Here is a 20,285-nt window from a genome sequence, read left to right as displayed (position 1 = left end):
CCCTTGAAACCACTGAGGATTTTGAGAATGCCAAAATTGGCACACACATAGACAACTAGTTGGAGGTCTACTGTGCCAGATAGGGGCTACCACTGTTGCAAAGTTTCAGCACTTGCTATTATTTGCCCTTTTTATTTTCCAACAGTTACAAAAAGGGAGGAGTTGCTTCAGGGTTCAAGCATGTGGAGACCAACATGTACAACGTCAAACGTCTCCTCCACGTCAAGGGGAAGAAGCACGTGACAGCTACCGAGGTAAAGAGAGGAAAATCAATTCTTCTGGGTTGCTGTGAGTTTTTCAGGCTGTATGGCCATGTTCCAGAAGCATTCTCTCCTGACATTTTACCCAACATTTATAACAGGCATGCTCAGAGGTTGTGAGGTATGTGGGCGAAACGTCAGGAGAGAATGCTACCGAAACATGGCCATGCTGCCCGGAAAACTCACAGCAGCCCAGTGATTCTGGCCATGAAAGCCTTCGACATCCCTTCTTCTGTTTGTTGATTTGTAACTAAAGATTACCTAGAGACTGGAACTCTGTACATTTTTTGTTATGTCTCTTCAAGTTAACTGAGACTTATGGTTGAAGGGTTTGATAGAAACAAATTGGGGGATTTGCCCACCACCTTTTCAGCAAATAAGTGAATTATGGAGCGGGGAAACTGGGAAACCATATATTTGATCGCTGGCTGGAAATAGAGAAAGAGCAGAGCCAAGAGGAGAGCATCCCTTTGTAAAGAAATGTTTTTGGAAGAATGCCAACCTCTAGATATCTGGGAATATGTATTCTTTGTTCCCCAGGACTTGCAGACTTTAGAAAGAGGATTGATTATACAGTATTTCCTCATTTTGTGCAAAACTTTCGAATAAATCTATGCTTTCTAACCTTCCAAGTCCGTGCAGCCGTATGGTTAGTGGAACGGGTAAAGATTAGGGCACCTATAAAAAGGTATCATAGTGTTTTATTTGGAGCACATGATGGTGCAATGGGTTAAACCCTTGTGCCGGCAGGACTGCTGAATTTGTTTGTTACTCGGGGACTGACTGTCCATGTTCTTCCATGACTTCCGCTGCTGCTTCACCTCCAAACAGGTAGACCTTTCCTGGAACAGTTTCAATCAAGGTGACATCTTCCTATTAGATCTTGGGAAAGTGATCATCCAGTGGAACGGACCCTCGTGCAACGTGGCCGAGAAATCTAGGGTGAGTACGAACCACGGTCTGTAGCCACAAATTGTGTGTCTGGGTTGCTGTGAGTTTTCTGGGCTGTATGAATTGGCCATGTCCTGGAATATGACCATATAGCCCGAAAAACTCACAGAAACCTAATAATACCGGCCATGAAAGCCTTCGACAATTAATCATGTGTCCATTGCTGCCAGCATCCATGGCTTGAAAATATTCAAGCAAAAAAGATGCTATAGTGCATGCACAAAAACAACCCCCCGCCCCCCCAGCAAACAAAACACACAATAGCATATCCACACTCTCTTTTGGACTACAGCTCCCAGCATCCCCTAGACCAGGCCCTTTAGGAGAGGAGGATGATCCAAATGCACTTCTTACAAGCTGCAAGTTTTCTTCTCCTTGGATTTCTTTGAGAGTATCCCAGTCCCTGCAATTTCCTATTCCTGGACTGCAACTCCCAGCAATCCTCCAGATAGATAGATTAGATGGAGATAGGTAGCTACAGGCATGTAGCCGGGGGGTGGGGGGTGGGGGGTGGTCCGCGAGAAGGCCTTACTGGTTCATTATTAGACTGTTATGTTTATTCATATCATGATCTCACCATGCTCAATATATCCCATATGCATGGGGGTATTGGGATAACGATACAAAAGGTTTGCTAGGGTAGACCCTCAGCCCCCCCCCTCCCCGAATCAATCTCAGCATCCCCCGAATCAAAATCCTGGCTACGGGCCTGGGTAGGTAGGTAGGTAGGTAGGTAGGTAGGTAGATCAATCAGGAGGACTGCTGGGAGCTGCAGTCCAATAATAGGTAGAGAAGGAAGAAAGGGGAGAAAGAGGAAGGGAAAGAAAAGGGAGGGAGGGAGGGAGGGAGGGAGGGAGGGAGGAAGGAAGGAAGGAAGGAAGGAAGGAAGGAAGGAAGGAAGGAAGGAAGGAAGAAGAGAAGGAAGGAAGGTGTGCTGTCACACGCTGGGCCTATAGCAGTTGGCTTTTGAACAGGACGTGCTCTTTGTGCCCAGCGGGAAGCCGGGGTGCCTCAAGTGAGAGGCCCTAAGGATTTTCCTATACAGAGTCTTTAGAAGCTTGAAAGGTTTAACAAAGTCCTTTATTATTGCTTAAGCCTTCAACAAACAATCAAATACTTCTTAGATCTTCAACCAATTAAACAAATGCTTCAAGGCTTTGAATCAACTGGTGGCTTTCTTAATCTTGTCCACAAGGGACAGGCAACTGGCTTTGTGAACTGTTTCTTTTCTTTAAGAGGAAAACCCTTCTTAACCCCTCTTTGGGCAATCTACTTTCTAAACTTTGCTGGTGTGGGCTCTACTCCCGACTCCAAACTGCTTCTTGGGTCCCGAGTAGATCTACCAGTCAAGGCTTTGAAGATTCTTCAGCTGGAGTCCTTTGGAACTGTTTTCTCCCGGAATTTTCCCCGGATGCTGTGAGAAACAAAGCGGAGCTAATCCACGTCCTGTAGCTAAGCTTTCCAATGCAAGACAGACCTAAAATGGCTCACTCTCTTCCCAGAGCCCTGAGGAAAGGGACAGAACCAAAACTTAACAATGATTGATGGGTCATTGACCCTATAATTGCAAACCAAGGGAAGCCACCTTATTGCAAAATGCATGGAACCTTGGAATGCATGCAAACACTCAATAGAAAGAAATGAAGTTGGAGCTCCTGGTACAGCCGTACCAGCACAGAAGGAGAGAAGGAAAGAAAAAAAGGGGAAGGAAGGAAGGAAAGAAGGCAAGAGGGAGGAAGGGAAGGAGAGAAAGAAAGAAGGAGAGAAAGAGGAAGGTTGGCTATAGCAACGTGTAGTGGGTACAGCTAGTACAATGATAAAAGTAGAGATCCCAGATGGAATTCAAGCCATGTCGGAAGTTCTCTGCACTAAAAGCTTCCATAGGAATTGCTGCAGAAATCATTGGACTTGGTCTAGCCCAGCCATCAGACTCAGCACTGTGCAGGTTCGGTGGTTTCATATTTTTCACATTTCCTTTCTTTCCCAGGGAATGGTCTTGGCACGGAGCATCCGCGACGGAGAAAGAGGGGGCCGTGCCCAGATTGGCATCGTGGACGATGAGAAGGACTCTCCGGACCTCATGCAGATCATGAAAGCAGCCTTGGGGGAGAGGCAGGGAGAGCTGAGGCCGGCCCTTCCCGACGAGAAGGCCGACGAACTCCAGAAAGCCAACGTCCGCCTTTACCAGTATGTCTCTTAAGTGGCAGGCCTTGAAACCCTTTCTTCCTCTCTTATGCCCACAGTACTGTCACAATCTCTTACATTCAGGACCTCAAACTTAAAAGATAACATTCTTGGAACCAGAACTCCAAACTTCGGTATTGGAAAAAGGGATATTGATGACCAAGAGCAATGCCACATCAACTGCCATGGCTCAAGTCTACGGAATCCTGAGAATTGTAGTTTTATTATTGTTTGTTTACAGCATTTATATTCCACCCTTCTCACCCTGCAGTGGACTCAGGACAGATTACAATGCACATATACATGGCAAACATTCAATGCCATTAGACACACAACATATATAGACAGACACAGAGGCAATTTAACATTCCAGCTTTCCGGCTTCATGAGGGTATGCTCGATTCCAGCCACCGGGGGAGCTGTCTCTTTACCGTCCACTTGTGACACCGAGTCCTTTGATGGAGTACTTCTCATTCTTGTGCATGCTGTTGGAGATTTTTATGGTGTCATAAATTAGTTAACTTAGCTTCCCCGCATAAAGCAGTACCTAAATTTCTTATTTGACAGATGCAACTGTCTTTCGGGCTTCATAGGTCAACAGCAAGCTAGACTATTAATAGTTGGGAGCTCACTTGAACCCGAGCTGGCTTCGAACTCATGACCGCTCGGTCAGTAGTGATTTAATGCTGCTGGCTACTAACTAGCTATGCTACACGGTCTTCCACATTCTCTGCCAAAGAGTCCTGGTGCCTTACCAAACTATAATTCTCATGGGTTGTTGTAGGTTTTTTCGGGCTATATGGCCATGGTCTAGAGGCATTCTCTCCTGACATTTTGCTTGCATCTGTGGCAAGCATCCTCAGAGGTAGTGAGGTCTGTTGGAACTAGGGAAAGGGGTTTGTGGAATGTGGAATCTGTGGAATGACCAGGGTGGGACAAAGGATTCTTGTCTGCTGGAACTAGGTGTGAAAGTTTCAACTGACCACCTTGGTTAGCATATAATTGCCTGACAGTGCTTCATAGGTCAACAGCAAGCTAGACTATTAATGCTTGGGAGCTCACTTGAACCCGACCTGGCTTCGAACTCATGACCTCTCAGTCAATAGTGATTTAATGCAGTTGGCTATTAACTAGCTATGCTACAAGGTCTTCCACATTCTCTGCCAAAGAGTCCTGGTGCCTTACCAAACTATAATTCTCATGGGTTGTTGTAGGTTTTTTCGGGCTATATGGCCATGGTCTAGAGGCATTCTCTCCTGACATTTCGCCTGCATCTATGGCAAGCATCCTCAGAGGTAGTGAGGTCTGTTGGAACTAGGAAAATGGGTTTATATATCTGTGGAATGACCAGGTGAGACAAAGGACTCTTGTCTGCTGGAGCTAGGTGTGAATGCTTCAACTGACCACCTTGATTAGCATTTGATTGCCGGGCAGTGCCTGGAGCAATTCTCATGATTCCATAGCATTGACCCATTGCAGTTAAAGTGGTGTCAAACTGTATTAAATCTACAGTGTGGATGTATCCTTGGGGTCCTACATTCAGCATTAGACTTTGGAATTAAGACTTTCCATTTCTTCTCCTGCAGTGTTTATGAGAATGGCAAGGACTTAGTGGTTCAAGAGATTGCTACACGGCCCCTTACTCAAGACCTCCTGAGACATGAGGTAAGAAGAGGTTAATTCACTTGTATCACGTTTAAATCCTCCTAAACTTGGAAGAGACCATAAAGAGACCACACTATCCAAGCCCTCCTGACAGATAGCCATCCAGATTCTTTTGAAAAGTCTCCAAGGAAGGAAACTCACGCCACATAATGAGTGTGTTCTGATTGAAGGAAGCTCAGAGTTACAGGCTTGAATTCTTTGCAGCTTTTGTTAAAAGCACCTTCTTTACCTCGACAGGACTGCCACATTTTAGACCAGGGCGGTTTTAAAATTTATGTCTGGCGAGGAAATGATTCCAGCAAGGAAGAAAAGAAAGCCGCCTTCAGCCGCGCAGTGGTGAGTTTGTATGCAGAAACGCACTGTATTCCTCCCAAAAAGGACGGGAGAGAGAAACAGAGAATTATTTACTTACTTATACGATCCCTCGTAGCCCAAGGTCCTCCAAGTGTAATGTCTCGGTGGTGAGTCCGTAGAGCCCTATTCTTGATCCACATGTTCTCCCACAGTGAGGAATCAGTTTCCAGATGGAAGTTGGTCCCAGTCAGGGTTGGCCTTCCTCTTGGAACATTTCTCCCTTTCGCCCTCCATTCATGCTTCTTCGAATTCTGCAGCACTGCTGGTCACAGCTGACCTCCACTTAGAGTGCTCAAGGGCCAGGGCTTCCCAGTGTCTATGCCACAGTTTTTAATGTTGGCTTTATGCCCATCAAGATTACATTTCCCGTTCTTGAGTTGTGGGTACAGTAACTGCTTTGTAAGCCAGTGATCCGGCATTCGGACAACGTGGCCAGTCCAACGAAGTGGGTGGCGTAGGATCATTGCTTCAATGCTAGTGGTCTTTGCTTCGTCCAGCACGCTGACGTTTGTTCATCTGTCTTGCCAAGAGATTTGAAAGATTTTTCAGAGGCAGCGCTGATGGAATCATTCCAGAAGCTGAGTGTGATGTCTGTAGACAGTCCATGTTTTGCAGGCTTATAGTAGGGTTGGGAGGACAATAGTTTCATAAATAAGCATCTTGGTTTCCCTATGGTGTCCTGGTTCTCAAACACTCTCTGCTTCATTCTGAAAAATGCTGCACTTGCAGAGCTCAGATGGCACACAGAACTCCCATGACCAACAGAAAATACTGGAAGAGTTTGGTGGACATTGGCCTTGAGTTTTGGAGTTGTAGTTCACCTGCATCCAGAGAGCACAGTGGACTCAAACAATGATCCTCAGAGGTTGTGAGATGCAGGCGAAACATCAGGCGAGAATGCTTCTAGAATATGGACATACAGCCCAAAAAAACCTACAACCTAACTAGTTCATATTGTTCTTGTGCACAGACTGCATTATCATCAGCATATTGGAGTTCTATAACAGAATTTTGATTATTCTCTACTAATGGTGTTCCATAAGTCACCTGTTGACTTATGGAACCACATGCATTTCATAGTGTTTTCTTAGGCAAGGAATGCTTGGAGATGGTTTTTTTCAGTTCCTTCCGTGCCTAGGATCCTTTAGTGGTCTCCCATCCAAGTGCTGACCTTGCTTAGCTTCCAAGATGAGATAGGATCTGGTGCATGAAGGGTGTGTAGCCTGATCCTTGTGTGGGCTCTTTCCAGGGTTTCATCCAGGCCAAAGGGTATCCTGCCAGTACGAACGTAGAAGTCATCAACGATGGAGCGGAATCCGCCATGTTCAAACAACTCTTCCAGAAGTGGACAGAAAAGGACGGGACGCATGGGCTTGGCAAGGCATACAGTATCAACAAGATCGGTGAGACAAGAAAGACCCAAATAGTGGGTCCAAAACTATCATATCCATCCCTTTTGCTGCCAAGAAGGCCTTTCTCTTGATGTGCTAAGACCATCTAATAAGGAGAAACTGTGTAGTTCATGGAGTCTCAACATGCCTTTGCACTGTAGAATGAATGCAGTTTGGCACTACTTTAATTGCCATGGTTCAATGTTTTGGAATCATGGGGATTATAGTTTTACAAGAGCCTTCTCTGCCAAAAAGTGCTGCTGCCTCACCAAACTACAAATCTCAAGATCCCACAGCATTGAGCCATGGAAATGACCGTGGTGGTTTTCTATTGGCTCTCACTTCCACTTACCTTGCATTTTGGGAGTTATAGTTTGCCTACACCCAGAAAGCACTTTGAACCCAACCAACAATGAATCTGACCAAACTACGCACTCTTGGCAAAGTTGGCCATGATGGTCAACTTTGAATACTGGCAGGGTTTGGGAGGAACTGACCCTGGATTTTGGAAGTTATAGTTCACCCACACCAAGAGAGCACTCTGAACCCAACCAACAATGGATCTGGCCCAACTAACACACTTATCCATCATGGCCAACTTTGAATACTGGCAGGGTTTGGGAGGAACTGACCCTGGATTTTGGAAGTTATAGTTTTCCCACACCAAAAGAGCACTCAATGGATCTGGACTAAACTAGTAGGCACTCTTATCCACCATGGTCTTGCCAAACTTTGAATACTGGCAGGGTTTGGACCCTGGATTTTAGAAGTTATAGTTTGCCCAAACTAATAGGGAACTCTGTATCCAATCAACAGTGGATCTGGACTAAACTAGTAAGCACTCTTATCCATCATGGTTTTGCCCAACTTTGAATACTGACAGGGTTCAGGACCCTGGATTTTGGGAGTTATAGTTTGCCCACACCAAGAGAGAACTCTGAACCCAACCAACAATGAATCTGGACTAAACTAGGCACTCTTACCCATCATGGCCAACTTTGAATACTGGCAAGGTTTTGGGAGGATGTGTCCTTGAATTTTGGGATGTATAGTTCATCCACATCCAGAAAGCACTGTCAACCCAACAAACAATGGATCTGGACCAAACTTGGCACACATTCCCAAAACATGGCCAACTTGAAACACTTGGAGTGTTTGGTGGGAAATGAGCCAGGATAATGAGAGTTGTAGTTCACCCACACCATTATACATTTTCTAATGGGACCATTCATAAAACCCGAAAACAAGCAATGGCTTCTTCTAATGCTTATGCTTATGAAAAACCTAACCTAAGCTGCTACTAAATAATTCTTATTTTCTTTCTATGGACAGCAAAAGTGGATCAGGTGAAGTTTGACATCACTCAGCTCCATGCGAGACCTGAATTAGCGGCTGAGCAACGAATGGCAGACGATGCTTCAGGGACAGTCCAAGTGAGTACATCCTTTCCCGAACCTCCTTGATTGTATTGATATCCCATTTTTGGTAGCAGCAAGCATACAGACTTGGCCCAAAGATTGCTTTGAGGGTAAGGTTTGGTGTTGGGTCTCAAAAACACAATTGAGGGTGCAACTTTGGATAATCAGGTGGAATTTGCTTTATTCTGAGCAGATTTAAACTCAAAATTACACAGATTTTTGGCAGAGCATTTAAGATTCAGGTGCAACTCTGCAATGTATGGGGTCAACTCATGTTTAGACTTGGATCCCATCTCTAGGATTATGTATATGTATATGTGTATGTATGTGTATATTGTGTGTGTATGTGTATTCCAAAATTTAAAAAAACAAAAATCCAAAACGTTTCCAAAAAGGGATGATTATATATTTCATTATGAGACCTATATGGGATATGTTCCTGGACTTCACATGGATCCATGTGGGTGCTAGAAATAATATCGTACGAAAGCTGACTGGCACAACCTGGGGATCACAACCAGACACAGTGAAGACATCTGCCCTTGCACTTTAATATTCTGTTGCTGAATATGCACGTCCAGTGTGGAATACATCTCACCATGTTAAAGCAGTGGATGTGGCCCTTAATGAGACATGTCACATTATCACAGGATGTCTATTTCCTACACCGATGGAGAAATTATACTGTTTAGCCACCTGACATCTATTGGGAAGTAGCAGCCTGTAATGAAAGGATCAAAGCATTGAAATCTCCAGCCCATTCTCTGTTCAGATATCAACCAGCAAACCAACACCTTAAATCAAGAAACAGCTTCCTAAGATCTACAGAGATACTTGCAGGAACACCTCAGCAAGCAAGTGTCCAAAAGTGGCAGGCTAAAACCCAGAACCTCAAGCCATGGCTGATACCAGATGAGAAACTCCCGCTGGACACACAGAAGACTGGTCGATTTGGAAGGTGTTGCACAGACTGCACTCTGGCACCACGAGATGCAGAGCCAACCTTAAGAAATGGGGCCACAAAGTAGAGTCCACGACATGTGAGTGCAGAGAAGAGCAAATGACAGACCACCTACTACAATGCAGCCTGAGCCCTGCCACATGCACAATGGAGGACCTTCTCACAGCGACACAAGAGGCACTCCAAGTGGCCAGCTTCTGGTCAAAGGACTTTTAGTATAATTCCAAGTTTTTAACTCTGTGGTTTTAAATGCATTATAACTGTACCCTCAATTCACTTCGGATACAACACCACAACGACATGGATCCATGAAACCATGGATCATAACAAACCCTATAATTTTCGATGGGGCAAATGCTGTATGACCTAAAATGTGAGACTAGCTTGTACAGAAATGAGTAAGTGAAACCTTGGATGAGAGAAGCCATGTTCTGTGGATACAGTTGTCATACTATGCATTCATCCAACTTTGCTTCTTTTGTGTTCGTCATAGAATCATAGAATCATAGAATCAAAGAGTTGGAAGAGACCTCGTGGGCCATCCAGTCCAACCCCATTCTGCCAAGAAGCAGGAATATTGCATTCAAATCACCCCTGACAGATGGACATCCAGCCTCTGTTTGAAAGCTTCCAAAGAAGGAGCCTCCACCACACTCCGGGGCAGAGAGTTCCACTGCTGAACGGCTCTCACAGTCAGGAAGTTCTTCCTAATGTTCAGATGGAATCTCCTCTCTTGTAGTTTGAAGCCATTGTTCCGCATCCTAGTCTCCAGGGAAGCAGAAAACAAGCTTGCTCCCTCCTCCCTGTGGCTTCCTCTCACATATTTATACATGGCTATCATATCCCCTCTCAGCCTTCTCTTCTTCAGGCTAAACATGCCCAGCTCCTTAAGCCGCTCCTCATAGGGCTTGTTCTCCAGACCCTTGATCATTTTAGTCGCCCTCCTCTGGACACATTCCAGCTTGTCAATATCTCTCTTGAATTGTGGTTCACATACACATCTCACCTTGCTATTGTTTTCTTCTCTCTCCTTCTAGGTTTGGAGAATTGAGAATCTGGAGATGGTCCCCGTCAGTCCCAAGACCTATGGCCAGTTCTATGGCGGAGATTGTTACCTCGTCTTGTATACTTACATGAAATCGGGAAGACCTCATTACATTATCTATATGTGGCTTGTAAGTAACCCCTGGGATGCAATTTCCATTATTCAGACACACCATCCAAGCAGTGTTTCAGAGCCACCAAAGTTATTAGTATTTTATGTTATTGTATTATTCTGCATTATGTTTTCTTAGTGATTGTCAGAAACAGTGGGTTGTTGTGAGTTTTCTGGGCTGTATGGCCATGTTACTGAAGCATTCTCTTCTGAAGTTTCACCTGCATCTATGGCAGGCATTCTCAGAGGTTGTGAGGCCTGTTGGAAACTAGGTAAATCAGTGGGTTGTTGTGAGTTTTCTGGGCTGTATGGCCATGTTACAAAAGCATTCTCTTCTGAAGTTTCACCTGCATCTATGGCAGGCATCCTCAGAAGTGTGAGGCCTGTTGGAAACTAGGTAAGTCAGTGGGTTGTCGTGAGTTTTCTGTGCTGTGTGGCCATGTTCCAGAAGCATTCTCTCCTGACATTTTGCCTGCATCTGTGGCAAGCATCCTCAGAGGTTATGAGGTCTGTTGGAAACTAGGAAAATGGGGTTTACATATCTGTGGAATGTCCAGGGTGGGAGAAAGAACTCTTGTCTGTTGGAGGCAAGTGTGAATGTTGCAAATGTCCACCTTGATTAGCATTTAATGGCCTTGATTAACATTTAATGGAAACGTCAGGAGAGAATGCTTCTGAAACATGGCCATATAGCACGTAAAACTTGCAACAACCCATTGAAGCCTTTGACAATACATTGCCAGAAACATTTTACATTGGCAATACCACATATTGGTTTTACTTTGTGCCATACATTCCACCATTGCAAAGAATAGAGGTATGGCAATCAAATGGTATACGTAATTTTATGCCATAATCTAGGGCCTTAAATACTCTAAAAGCACCAGGTTATCTTTGATCTTGGAAGCTAAGCTGGGTCAGCCCTGGTTAAGACTTGGATGGGATACCACCAGTGCTGCAGGTGGCATTTCAGAGGAATCATGCAGTTTAATATCACTTTTTAGGGCCGCCACGCTTCAGTCGATGAAGTTACAGCTTGCGCCTACAATGCTGTGGAGCTGGACAGGAAGTACAACGATGAACCGGTGCAAGTTCGGGTGATCATGGGGAAGGAGCCGCGGCATTTCCTGGCCATCTTCAAGGGGAATTTGATTGTTTATGAGGTTAGTAAACCATCAAGAAAGATCTTGGAGCAGGGGAGGCACACTTGGATCATATAAGGCAGTGGTTCTCAATCTTCCTAATGCTGTGACCCCTTAGTACAGGTCCTCATGTTGTGGTGACCCCCAACCATAATATTATTTTCGTTGCTACTTCACAACTGTCATTTTGCTACTGTTATGAATTGTAATATAAATATCTGATATGCAGGATGTATTTTCAGTCACTGGACCAAATTTGGCACAAATACCCAATACTCCCAAATTTGAATACTGGTGAGGTTGGGGGTGATTGATTTGGTCATTTGGTAATGCTGGAGTTGCTGGGATTTATAGTTCACCTAAAATCAAAGAGCTTTCTGAACTCCACCAATGATGGAGCTGAATCAAACTGGGCACACAGAATTCCCATGACCAAGAGAAAATACTGGGAATGTCTGGTGGACATTGACCTTGAGTTTTTTGGAGTTGTAGTTCACCTACATCCAGAGTACACTGTGGACTCAAGCAATGATGGATCTGGATCAAACTTGGCACAAATACTCAATATGCCCAAATGTGAACACTGGTAGAGTTTGGAGAAAATAGACCTTGCCATTTGGGAGTTGTAATTGTTGGGATGTATAGTTCACCCACAATAAAATAGCATTTTGAACCCCACCGATAGAATTGGACCAAACTTTCCACACAGAACCCCCATGACCAACAGAAAATACTATGTTTTCTGATGGTCTTTGGTGACCCCTCTGACACCCCCTCGCGACCCCCATGGGGGTCCCGACCCCCAGGTTGAGAAACACTGATAGAAGGGGAATATCAAGGTGTATGCATTCCTATACTTTTGGAAACACTTCGGTGTTGGAATGATACATGGATCTATAGTCATTATAAACATATTTAATCTCTCTTTCACTGACAACCAGCATGATGCAGTAGTTTTGATATTGAATTAACTCTGATATTGAAAATGGTAGTTCTTTTTCCCCAATGCAAAACACACCACTCTTTTTTTGGAGGATTATGATCTTTGGAAAGGCATGACCTTGTTAGAAATCATAACCTTTAGGAAAAGAATGCCATAACCTTTTGGGAAATGGCATTCATCGCCATTTTGAGAAAATCAGGAATCTCCCTGAGAAGAGTTAAAATCTTGTTTAAGTCAATGTTCTCCTTAGTAAATGATGATGATGATGGTTAGGATGATAATGATGATGATACTACTACTACTACTACTACTACTAATAATAATAATAATAATTTATATATACCCTGTATTTATATCCACTAGTATTGGGTTGTTGTAGATTTTTCAGGCTATATGGCCCTGTTCTAGCAGCATTCTCTCCTGACATTTTGCCTGCATCTGTGGCAAGCATCCTCAGAGGTTGAAGATCTCTAAATTGTATTTCTTTTTTGCTGTGAGCTTTGTTCAAGACAGAAAAGTGGAGTAATCATAATAGGTTTTCTGGCTAATACAGAATCCCCATACCTTTCACTGCAATCTAAGGGCAATCACTTTATTTTATCGTGTCAGGAGCAAACCAAACCAGTTGTATTGCATTAAAAAACAAACAAACAAAACACAAAATTTGCAGTCTTGGTATTCTATTAAATGTCCTTTGACCAGTAGCTGGCCACTTGGAGTGCCTCTGGTGTTGCTGCAAGAAGGTCCTCCATTGTGCATGTAGCAGGGCTCAGGTTGCATTGCAGCAGGTGGTCAGTGGTTTGCTCTTCTCCACACTCGCATGCCATGGATTCCACTTTGTGGCCCCATTTCTTGAGGTTGGTTCTGCATCTCGTGGTGCCAGAGCGCAGTCTGTTCAGCGCCTTCCAAGTCACCCAGTCTTCTGTGTGCCCAGGGGGGAGTTACTCATTTGGTATCAGCCACTGATTGAAGTTCTGGGTTTGAGCCTGCCACTTTTGGACTCTCGCTTGCTGAGGCGTTCCAGCGAGTGTCTCTGTAGATCTTAGAAAACTATTTCTTGATTTAAGTTGTTGACGTGCTGGCTGATACCCAAACAGAGGATGGGCCGGAGATGTCACTGACTTGGTCCTTTCACTATTGGATGCTACTTCCCGGCGGATGTCAGGTGGTGCAATACCGGCTAAACAATGTAATTTCTCCAGTGGTGTAGGGCGCAGACACCCCGTGATAATGCGGCATGTCTCATTCAGAGCCACATCCACTGTTTTAGTGTGGTGAGATGTGTTCCACACTGGGCATGCGTACTCAGTAGCAGAGTAGCAAAGCGCAAGGGCAGATGTCTTCACTGTGTCTGGTTGTGATCCCCAGGTTGTGCCAGTCAGCTTTCTAGCACCCACTTTTTGCTTGCTATTCAGGCAGTGCTTCTTGTAGGTCAGAGCATGGTCCAGAGTGACTCCCAGGTATTTGGGTGTGTTGCAATGCTCCAGTGGGATTCCTTCCCAGGTAGTCCTCAGAGCTCGGGATGCTTGTCTGTTCTTAAGATGAAAAGCACATGTCTGTGTTTTAGATGGATTAGGGATCAGCTGGTTTTCCCTGTAATAGACAGTAAGAGCGCCTAGAGCTTCGGAAAGCTTCTGTTCAACCATCTCAAAGCTCCCTGCTTGAGCAGTAATGGCATGATAATCAGCATAGATGAAGCTCTCTGTCCCTTCTGGCAGTGGCTGGTCATTTGTGTAAATGTTGAACATGGATGGAGCAAGCACGCTATTTGCCCAGTCTGTGCTTTACTTCCATTATAATGCTCACCTCCACCCATTTTAGGCAAGGAGTTTCTCACAAGGCCTGGAAATCATAGAATCATAGCATTGAAAGGGGCAGCAAAGGCCATCTAGTCCGTCCCTTTACCATATAGGAAACCAACCCTAGATTCTAGAATCAGTTATGTTTTAGCACTTTAAGACCGTAGTTCTCTAATAGTTTTTGGCTTTCCAGGGGGGCACGAGTCGTGCCGAAAAGACCGAGCCTGAGCCCGCTGTCCGGCTCTTCCAAGTGCGAGGCACCGACGAGTTCAACACCAAAACCATTGAGGTCCCAGCCAGAGCTTCCTCCCTCAACTCCAACGATGTCTTCCTCCTGAAGACCAACCAAGTCTGCTACTTGTGGTGCGGGAAGGTAAGTGAAGGACAGTAACAAACCTACAAGGAGAGAAGGATAGGAGTTCCCTTCTCTTGGATGGGTGGATGGCCATCTGTCAGGAGAGTTTTGATTGTATACCCCTACCTGCAGAATGGGGTTGGACTGGATAGCCTTTGGGGTCCCTTCCAACTCTAGGTTTCTATGATTCAGGAGTTCAAAGGGATCCCAAGCATCATCTAATACAGTCATGGACCAACTTGGGCCCTCCAGGTGTTTTGGACTTCAACTCCCACAATTCCTAACAGCCTACCGGCTGTTAGGAATTGTGGGAGTTGAAGTCCAAAACACCTGGAGGGCCCAAGTTTGCCTTTGCCGGTTCTAATAGACAGTTCATTCTTGGGGATCATTATTATTAACTAGTAATGAACGTTGGTTTTGTACATCCATCCAGGGATGCAGCGGGGACGAACGGGAAATGGCCAAAAACGTGGCCGACATAATCTCCAAACGGGACAAACAAACTATTCTGGAGGGTCAAGAGCCAGCAGACTTTTGGGCTGCCCTTGGAGGCAAAGCCCCATATGCCAGTGACAAAAGGTGAGGCATCCGGGGTTCGTTGTATCTTACAAATGAGCAAAATTGTATCTGATGGTTACTTCCATCCACATCGCCTGGACTGCATCATGTAGCAAATTGTTGCAGGAAAAATTCATAGTTTCTATCATACCTGTAAATTTGCTACTCTTATGAATAGTAATGTAAATATCTGATATGCAGGATGTATTTTCATTCACTGGACCAAATTTGGCACAAATACCCGATACACCCAAATTTGAATACTGGCGGGGTTTGGGGAGAGATTGAATCTGTCATTTGGGAGTTGGAGTTGCTGGGATTTATAGTTCACCTACAATCAACGTGCATTCTGAACCCCACCAATTATGGAATTGAACCAAACTTGGCACACAGAACTCCCATGACCAACAGAAAATACTGGAAGGGTTTGATAGACATTGACCTTGAGTTTTGGAGTTGTAGTTCACCTACATCCAACAACACTGTGGACACAAACAATGATGGATCTGGACCAAAATTGGTACGAATACTCAATATGCCCCAATTTAAATACTTGTGGAGTTTATGGAAAATAGATCTTGACATTTGGGAGTTGTAGTTGCTGGGATTTATAGTTCACTTACAATAAAAGCTCATTCTAAATTCCACCAATGATGGAATTGAACCAAACTTGGCACACAGTTCTCCCATGACCAACAGAAAATACTGGAAGGGTTTGATAGACATTGACCTTGAGTTTTGGAGTTGTAGTTCACCTACATCCAACGAGCACTGTGGACTCAAACAAATGATGGATCTGGACCAAAATTGGCACAAATACTCAATATGCCCAAATGTGAACACTGGTGGAATTTGGGGAAAATAGACCTTGACATTTGGGAGTTGTAGTTGCTGGGATTTATAGTTCACCTACAATCAAAGCACATTCTAAACTCCACCAATGATGGAATTGAACCAAATTTGGCACACAGGACTCCCATGAACAACAGAAAATACTGGAAGGGTTTGGTGGGCAATGACCTTGAGTTTTGGAATTGTAGTTCATCTATGTCCAGAGAGGACTGTAGACTCAAACAATGATAAATCTGGACCAATCTTGGCATGAATACTCAATATGTTTACTTCTTATGTCTATGTTTGATGTTTTTGTAGTTTTAACGGTTTTTATCTACAGTTATATGTTATTGATATGGATATGTGATATTTTTATATATATGTGAGGCATTGAATTTGCCATTTATTATGTTGTAAACTGTTTTGAGTCCCTTGGGTGTGAGAAAAGCTGTATACAAATGCAGATAATAATAATAATAATAATAATAATAATAATAATAATAATAATAATAATAATATGCCCAAATGGGAACACTGGTGGACTTTGGGGAAAATAGACCTTGACATTTGGGAGTTGTAGTTGCTGGGATTTATAGTTCACCTACAATCAAAGAGTATTCTGAATTGGGCCAAATTTCCCATGCAAACTCCCCTTGACCAACAGAAAATACTGTGTTTTCTGATGGTCTTCGGTGACCCCTTTGACACCCACTCGCAACCACCCCCCGGGGTCCTGACCCTCACGTTGAGAAACACTGCAATAAGGCCATATACATTTGTGAAACCAATAAAACAAATCCATCTGTCTCTGTAATAAACCAGGCAGAGAAAATAGATCAGAAACACAGGCAGATCATCTGCGACTTTACATCCACACTGTACTGTTGACATAGTTGAGGAGGAAAACTAACTTTAGCTCTATGTGTATACAGTGGTCCCTCGCTACTTCACAGTTCGCTTTTTGTGGACTTGCTGTTTCGCGGTTTTTCAATATGGACTTAAGAGCGTTTGTCTGTATGGAGAGGCTGCCTCTGCGGATAAAGCCAGAGCCGAGAATTATGTAAACAACACGTTCAAAGGAGGTTTTGTAGTGTGGGGAGGGTTTATAAAGACTTAGTAATAGTGTATAATTACTAAAATAATGTATAAATATTAAAATAAATATAGCGTCCCGACTTCGCGGATTTTCACTTTTCGTGGGTTGTCCTGGAACGTAACACCTGTCATAAGTGAGGGAACACTGTATTTATACCGTATATACTCGAGTATAAGCCGACCCGACTATAAGCCAAGGCACCTAATTTTTCAACAAAAAACTGGGAAAACATATTGACTCAAGTATAAGACAAGGGTGGGAAATGCAGCCACCACGGGTAAATTTCAAAATAAAAATAGATACCAATAAAATAAAATTAATTGAGGCATCAGGAGGTGAAATGTTTTTGAATATTTACATAAAACTGTAATTTGAGATAAGACTGCCCAACTCTGATTAAATCATTATTCTAACCTTCTTCAATGTAAATATACTTATGTATCCTTCCAACAATAATAGAGTAAAATAATAAACGTAATAATAATAAAGTAAAATAATGGAAATGCAATAACAACAGTAATAATAGAGTAAAATAATAAATGCAATACTGATAAAGTAAAATAATAAATGTAATAATAATCATAAATAGTGTAAAATAATAATAATAATAATAATAGGGTAACATACTGTAAATGTAATAATAATAGAGTAAAATAATACATGAAATAAAAATAATGGTAATAACAGTAAAATAATAAATAACCTTTCCTCGAGTATAAGCCGAGGTGAGCTTTTTCAGCCTAAAAAAGCGGCTGAAAACTAGGCTTATACTCGAGTATATGCAGTATATTTATTTTTGCCCCATATTTCTCCTGATATGGGGATTTAAGGAAATATATCCCAGACAATTTATATTGGACAGACTTCTGAACAGAAAGAGAAAGCAAGAAATAAAACACTTGGCTTCTCGCTTGGCCATGATCATCAACCATCTCCTTGCAATTATAGATGTGCGCACTCATGGGATAAATGTTGCTTCTGTGGATTATTGAGCAATCACCATTCAAAACTATAAAAGTCATTAAAAAGTAATTGCAAAGGAGATGGCTGATGATCACAGCCAATCAGGAACCCAGGCGTTTCGCCTCCATTCCTTGATTTCTCTTGCTACTTGGATGTCTATCCTTTATTGAAGTGTTTCTCAACCTGGGGGTTGGGACCCCTGAGGGGATCGCGAGGGGGTGTCAGAGGGGTCGCCAAAGACCATAAGAAAACACAGTATTTTCTGATGGTCATGGGGCTTCCATGTGGGAAGTTTGAGCCAATTCTATCGTTGGTGGAGTTCAGAATGTTCTTTGATTGCAATGAACTATAAATCCCAGCAACTACAACTCCCAAATGTCAAGATCTATTTTCCCCAGAATCCACCAGTGTTCACATTTTGGCATATTGAGTATTTGTTCCAAGTTTGGTCCAGATCCACCATTGCATGAGTCCATAGTGCTCTCTGGATATAGGTGAACTACAACTCCCAAACTCAAGGTCTGTGCCCATCAAACCCTTCCAGTGTTTTCCATTGGTCATGGGAGCCAAGTTTGGTTCAAATCCATCGCTGGTGGAGTTCAGAATGCTCTTTGATTATAAATCCCAAGAACTACAACTCCCAAATTACAAAATCAATCCTCCCCCAACCCCACTAGCATTCACATTTGGGTGTATTGGGTATTTGTGCCCAGTTTGGTCCAGTGAATGAAAATGCATCCTGCATATCAGATATTTACATTATGATTTAGAACAGTAGTAAAATGAGTGTTATGAAGTAGCAAAGAAAACAATATTATTGGGTCACCACAACTTGAGGGACTATATTAAGGGGTCACGGCATTAGGAAGGTTGGGAACCACTGCTTTATTGCCTCAAATTATCATAGTTTGGGTGGGACTGGAAGGAATATCCCTCATCCCATGCTTCACTTCTTGTCCCTTTTTGCTCTGCCAAGGTTTCAGGAAGAGGTTGCCCATTACCAGCCACGTTTGTTTGAATGCTCCAACCAGACGGGACGGTTCATCATGACGGAGATCATGGATTTTGGCCAGGATGACTTGGATGAGGATGATGTGATGCTGCTGGATACTTGGGAAGAGGTCAGTGGCAGGAAAACTACAATTTGCAAAGGACATTATGCATTAAAGCGTTCAGAAAGAATGTGTTTCTACACCCATGCCTTCTGCATCCACAAATCCATCCAACCTTGGCTCAATAATATTTGGAAAACACTCCAAAAAGCAAAGTTTGATTTTTGCTGCAGGCTGAGCACCAACGTGTAGGGAGGTATCCTCTTCTGTCACCACCATAGTAGTTTTACAAGGTCTGGTACAGGAGGTATGGTGGGTGCATCTTCTCTGTAGAATTAATGCAGTTTGGCACCACTTTAATTGCCCTGGAATGCTATGAAATTCTTGAGAGTTGTAATTTGGTCAGGCATCATCACTTTTTGGCAGATAAGAGTAAACACCTTGTAAAATACAACTCCAAGGATGGTTAAAGTGGAGTTAAACTGCATTCATTCAACAGTGTAGATGCACACTGGGGTTTGATCCAAGAATGTGTTGCCTTTCTGCCTATCGCTCTGTCCTCCTTGGATCCAAGGCAAGATGGGGAATCAGGTCATATCACCAATATCTTAGGAGCTCCCGGTGGTGCAATGGGTTAAACCCTTGTGCTGGCAGGACTGAAGACCGACAGGTCAGAGGTTGGAATCCAGGGAGAGCATGGAGGAGCGCCCTCTGTCAGCTCCAGCTCCCCATGCAGGGAAATGAGAGAAGCCTCCCACAAGGATGGTAAAACATCAAAAACATCCGGGTGTCCCCTGGGCAACGTCCTTGCAGACAGCCAGTTATCTCACACCAGGAGCAATTTGCAGTTTCTTGAGTCCTTCCTGACAGAAAAAAACCCCAATATCATTATGGATCGCCATAAACAGAAAACTACCAGGGTAAAGTAGTTAAGAGATGAAATCATCCATCCTCATCACCTGATCTTCTTCAGTCCAGATTCTGTGTTTATGCAGCTGAGTATTTTGTAATGGCCAAGGTGCAAAGCCTTCTTGTAAGTGTTTATATGTAAGCTGAAGATCCAAAAATGGCAAAAAAGAAATGCTAGCACCATCTAGTGACTAGTGTGCCGAAAGCCAAACCTTTGCTAATGTACAGAGATATTCTGTTTACTTCATGCTGTCCCAAGGTGTTTAAATGATGGACTCACATTGGGAAAACGAC

At 43.5% G+C, this 20,285-nt stretch overlaps 1 protein-coding gene across 1 annotated transcript in view; it reads left to right on the top strand.

Annotated features, from left to right (window-relative positions):
• The window catches only part of VILL (villin like), a 67,511-nt gene that overhangs the window by 36,413 nt on the left and 10,813 nt on the right, over positions 1-20,285 (top strand). Inside the window, exons 5-16 of the mRNA XM_060782641.2 lie at positions 146-254; positions 1,092-1,202; positions 3,199-3,398; positions 4,982-5,060; positions 5,298-5,396; positions 6,664-6,817; positions 8,138-8,238; positions 10,222-10,359; positions 11,345-11,503; positions 14,418-14,597; positions 15,013-15,158; positions 19,007-19,151. Coding sequence (XP_060638624.2) covers positions 146-254; positions 1,092-1,202; positions 3,199-3,398; positions 4,982-5,060; positions 5,298-5,396; positions 6,664-6,817; positions 8,138-8,238; positions 10,222-10,359; positions 11,345-11,503; positions 14,418-14,597; positions 15,013-15,158; positions 19,007-19,151 — 1,621 coding nt within the window. The remainder of the gene's footprint in view (positions 1-145; positions 255-1,091; positions 1,203-3,198; positions 3,399-4,981; positions 5,061-5,297; positions 5,397-6,663; positions 6,818-8,137; positions 8,239-10,221; positions 10,360-11,344; positions 11,504-14,417; positions 14,598-15,012; positions 15,159-19,006; positions 19,152-20,285) is intronic.

This window comes from Anolis sagrei, chromosome 6, assembly GCF_037176765.1.
Source record: "Anolis sagrei isolate rAnoSag1 chromosome 6, rAnoSag1.mat, whole genome shotgun sequence".
NCBI lineage: Eukaryota > Metazoa > Chordata > Lepidosauria > Squamata > Dactyloidae > Anolis > Anolis sagrei.
This window is presented reverse-complemented; position numbering and strand designations above follow the sequence as displayed.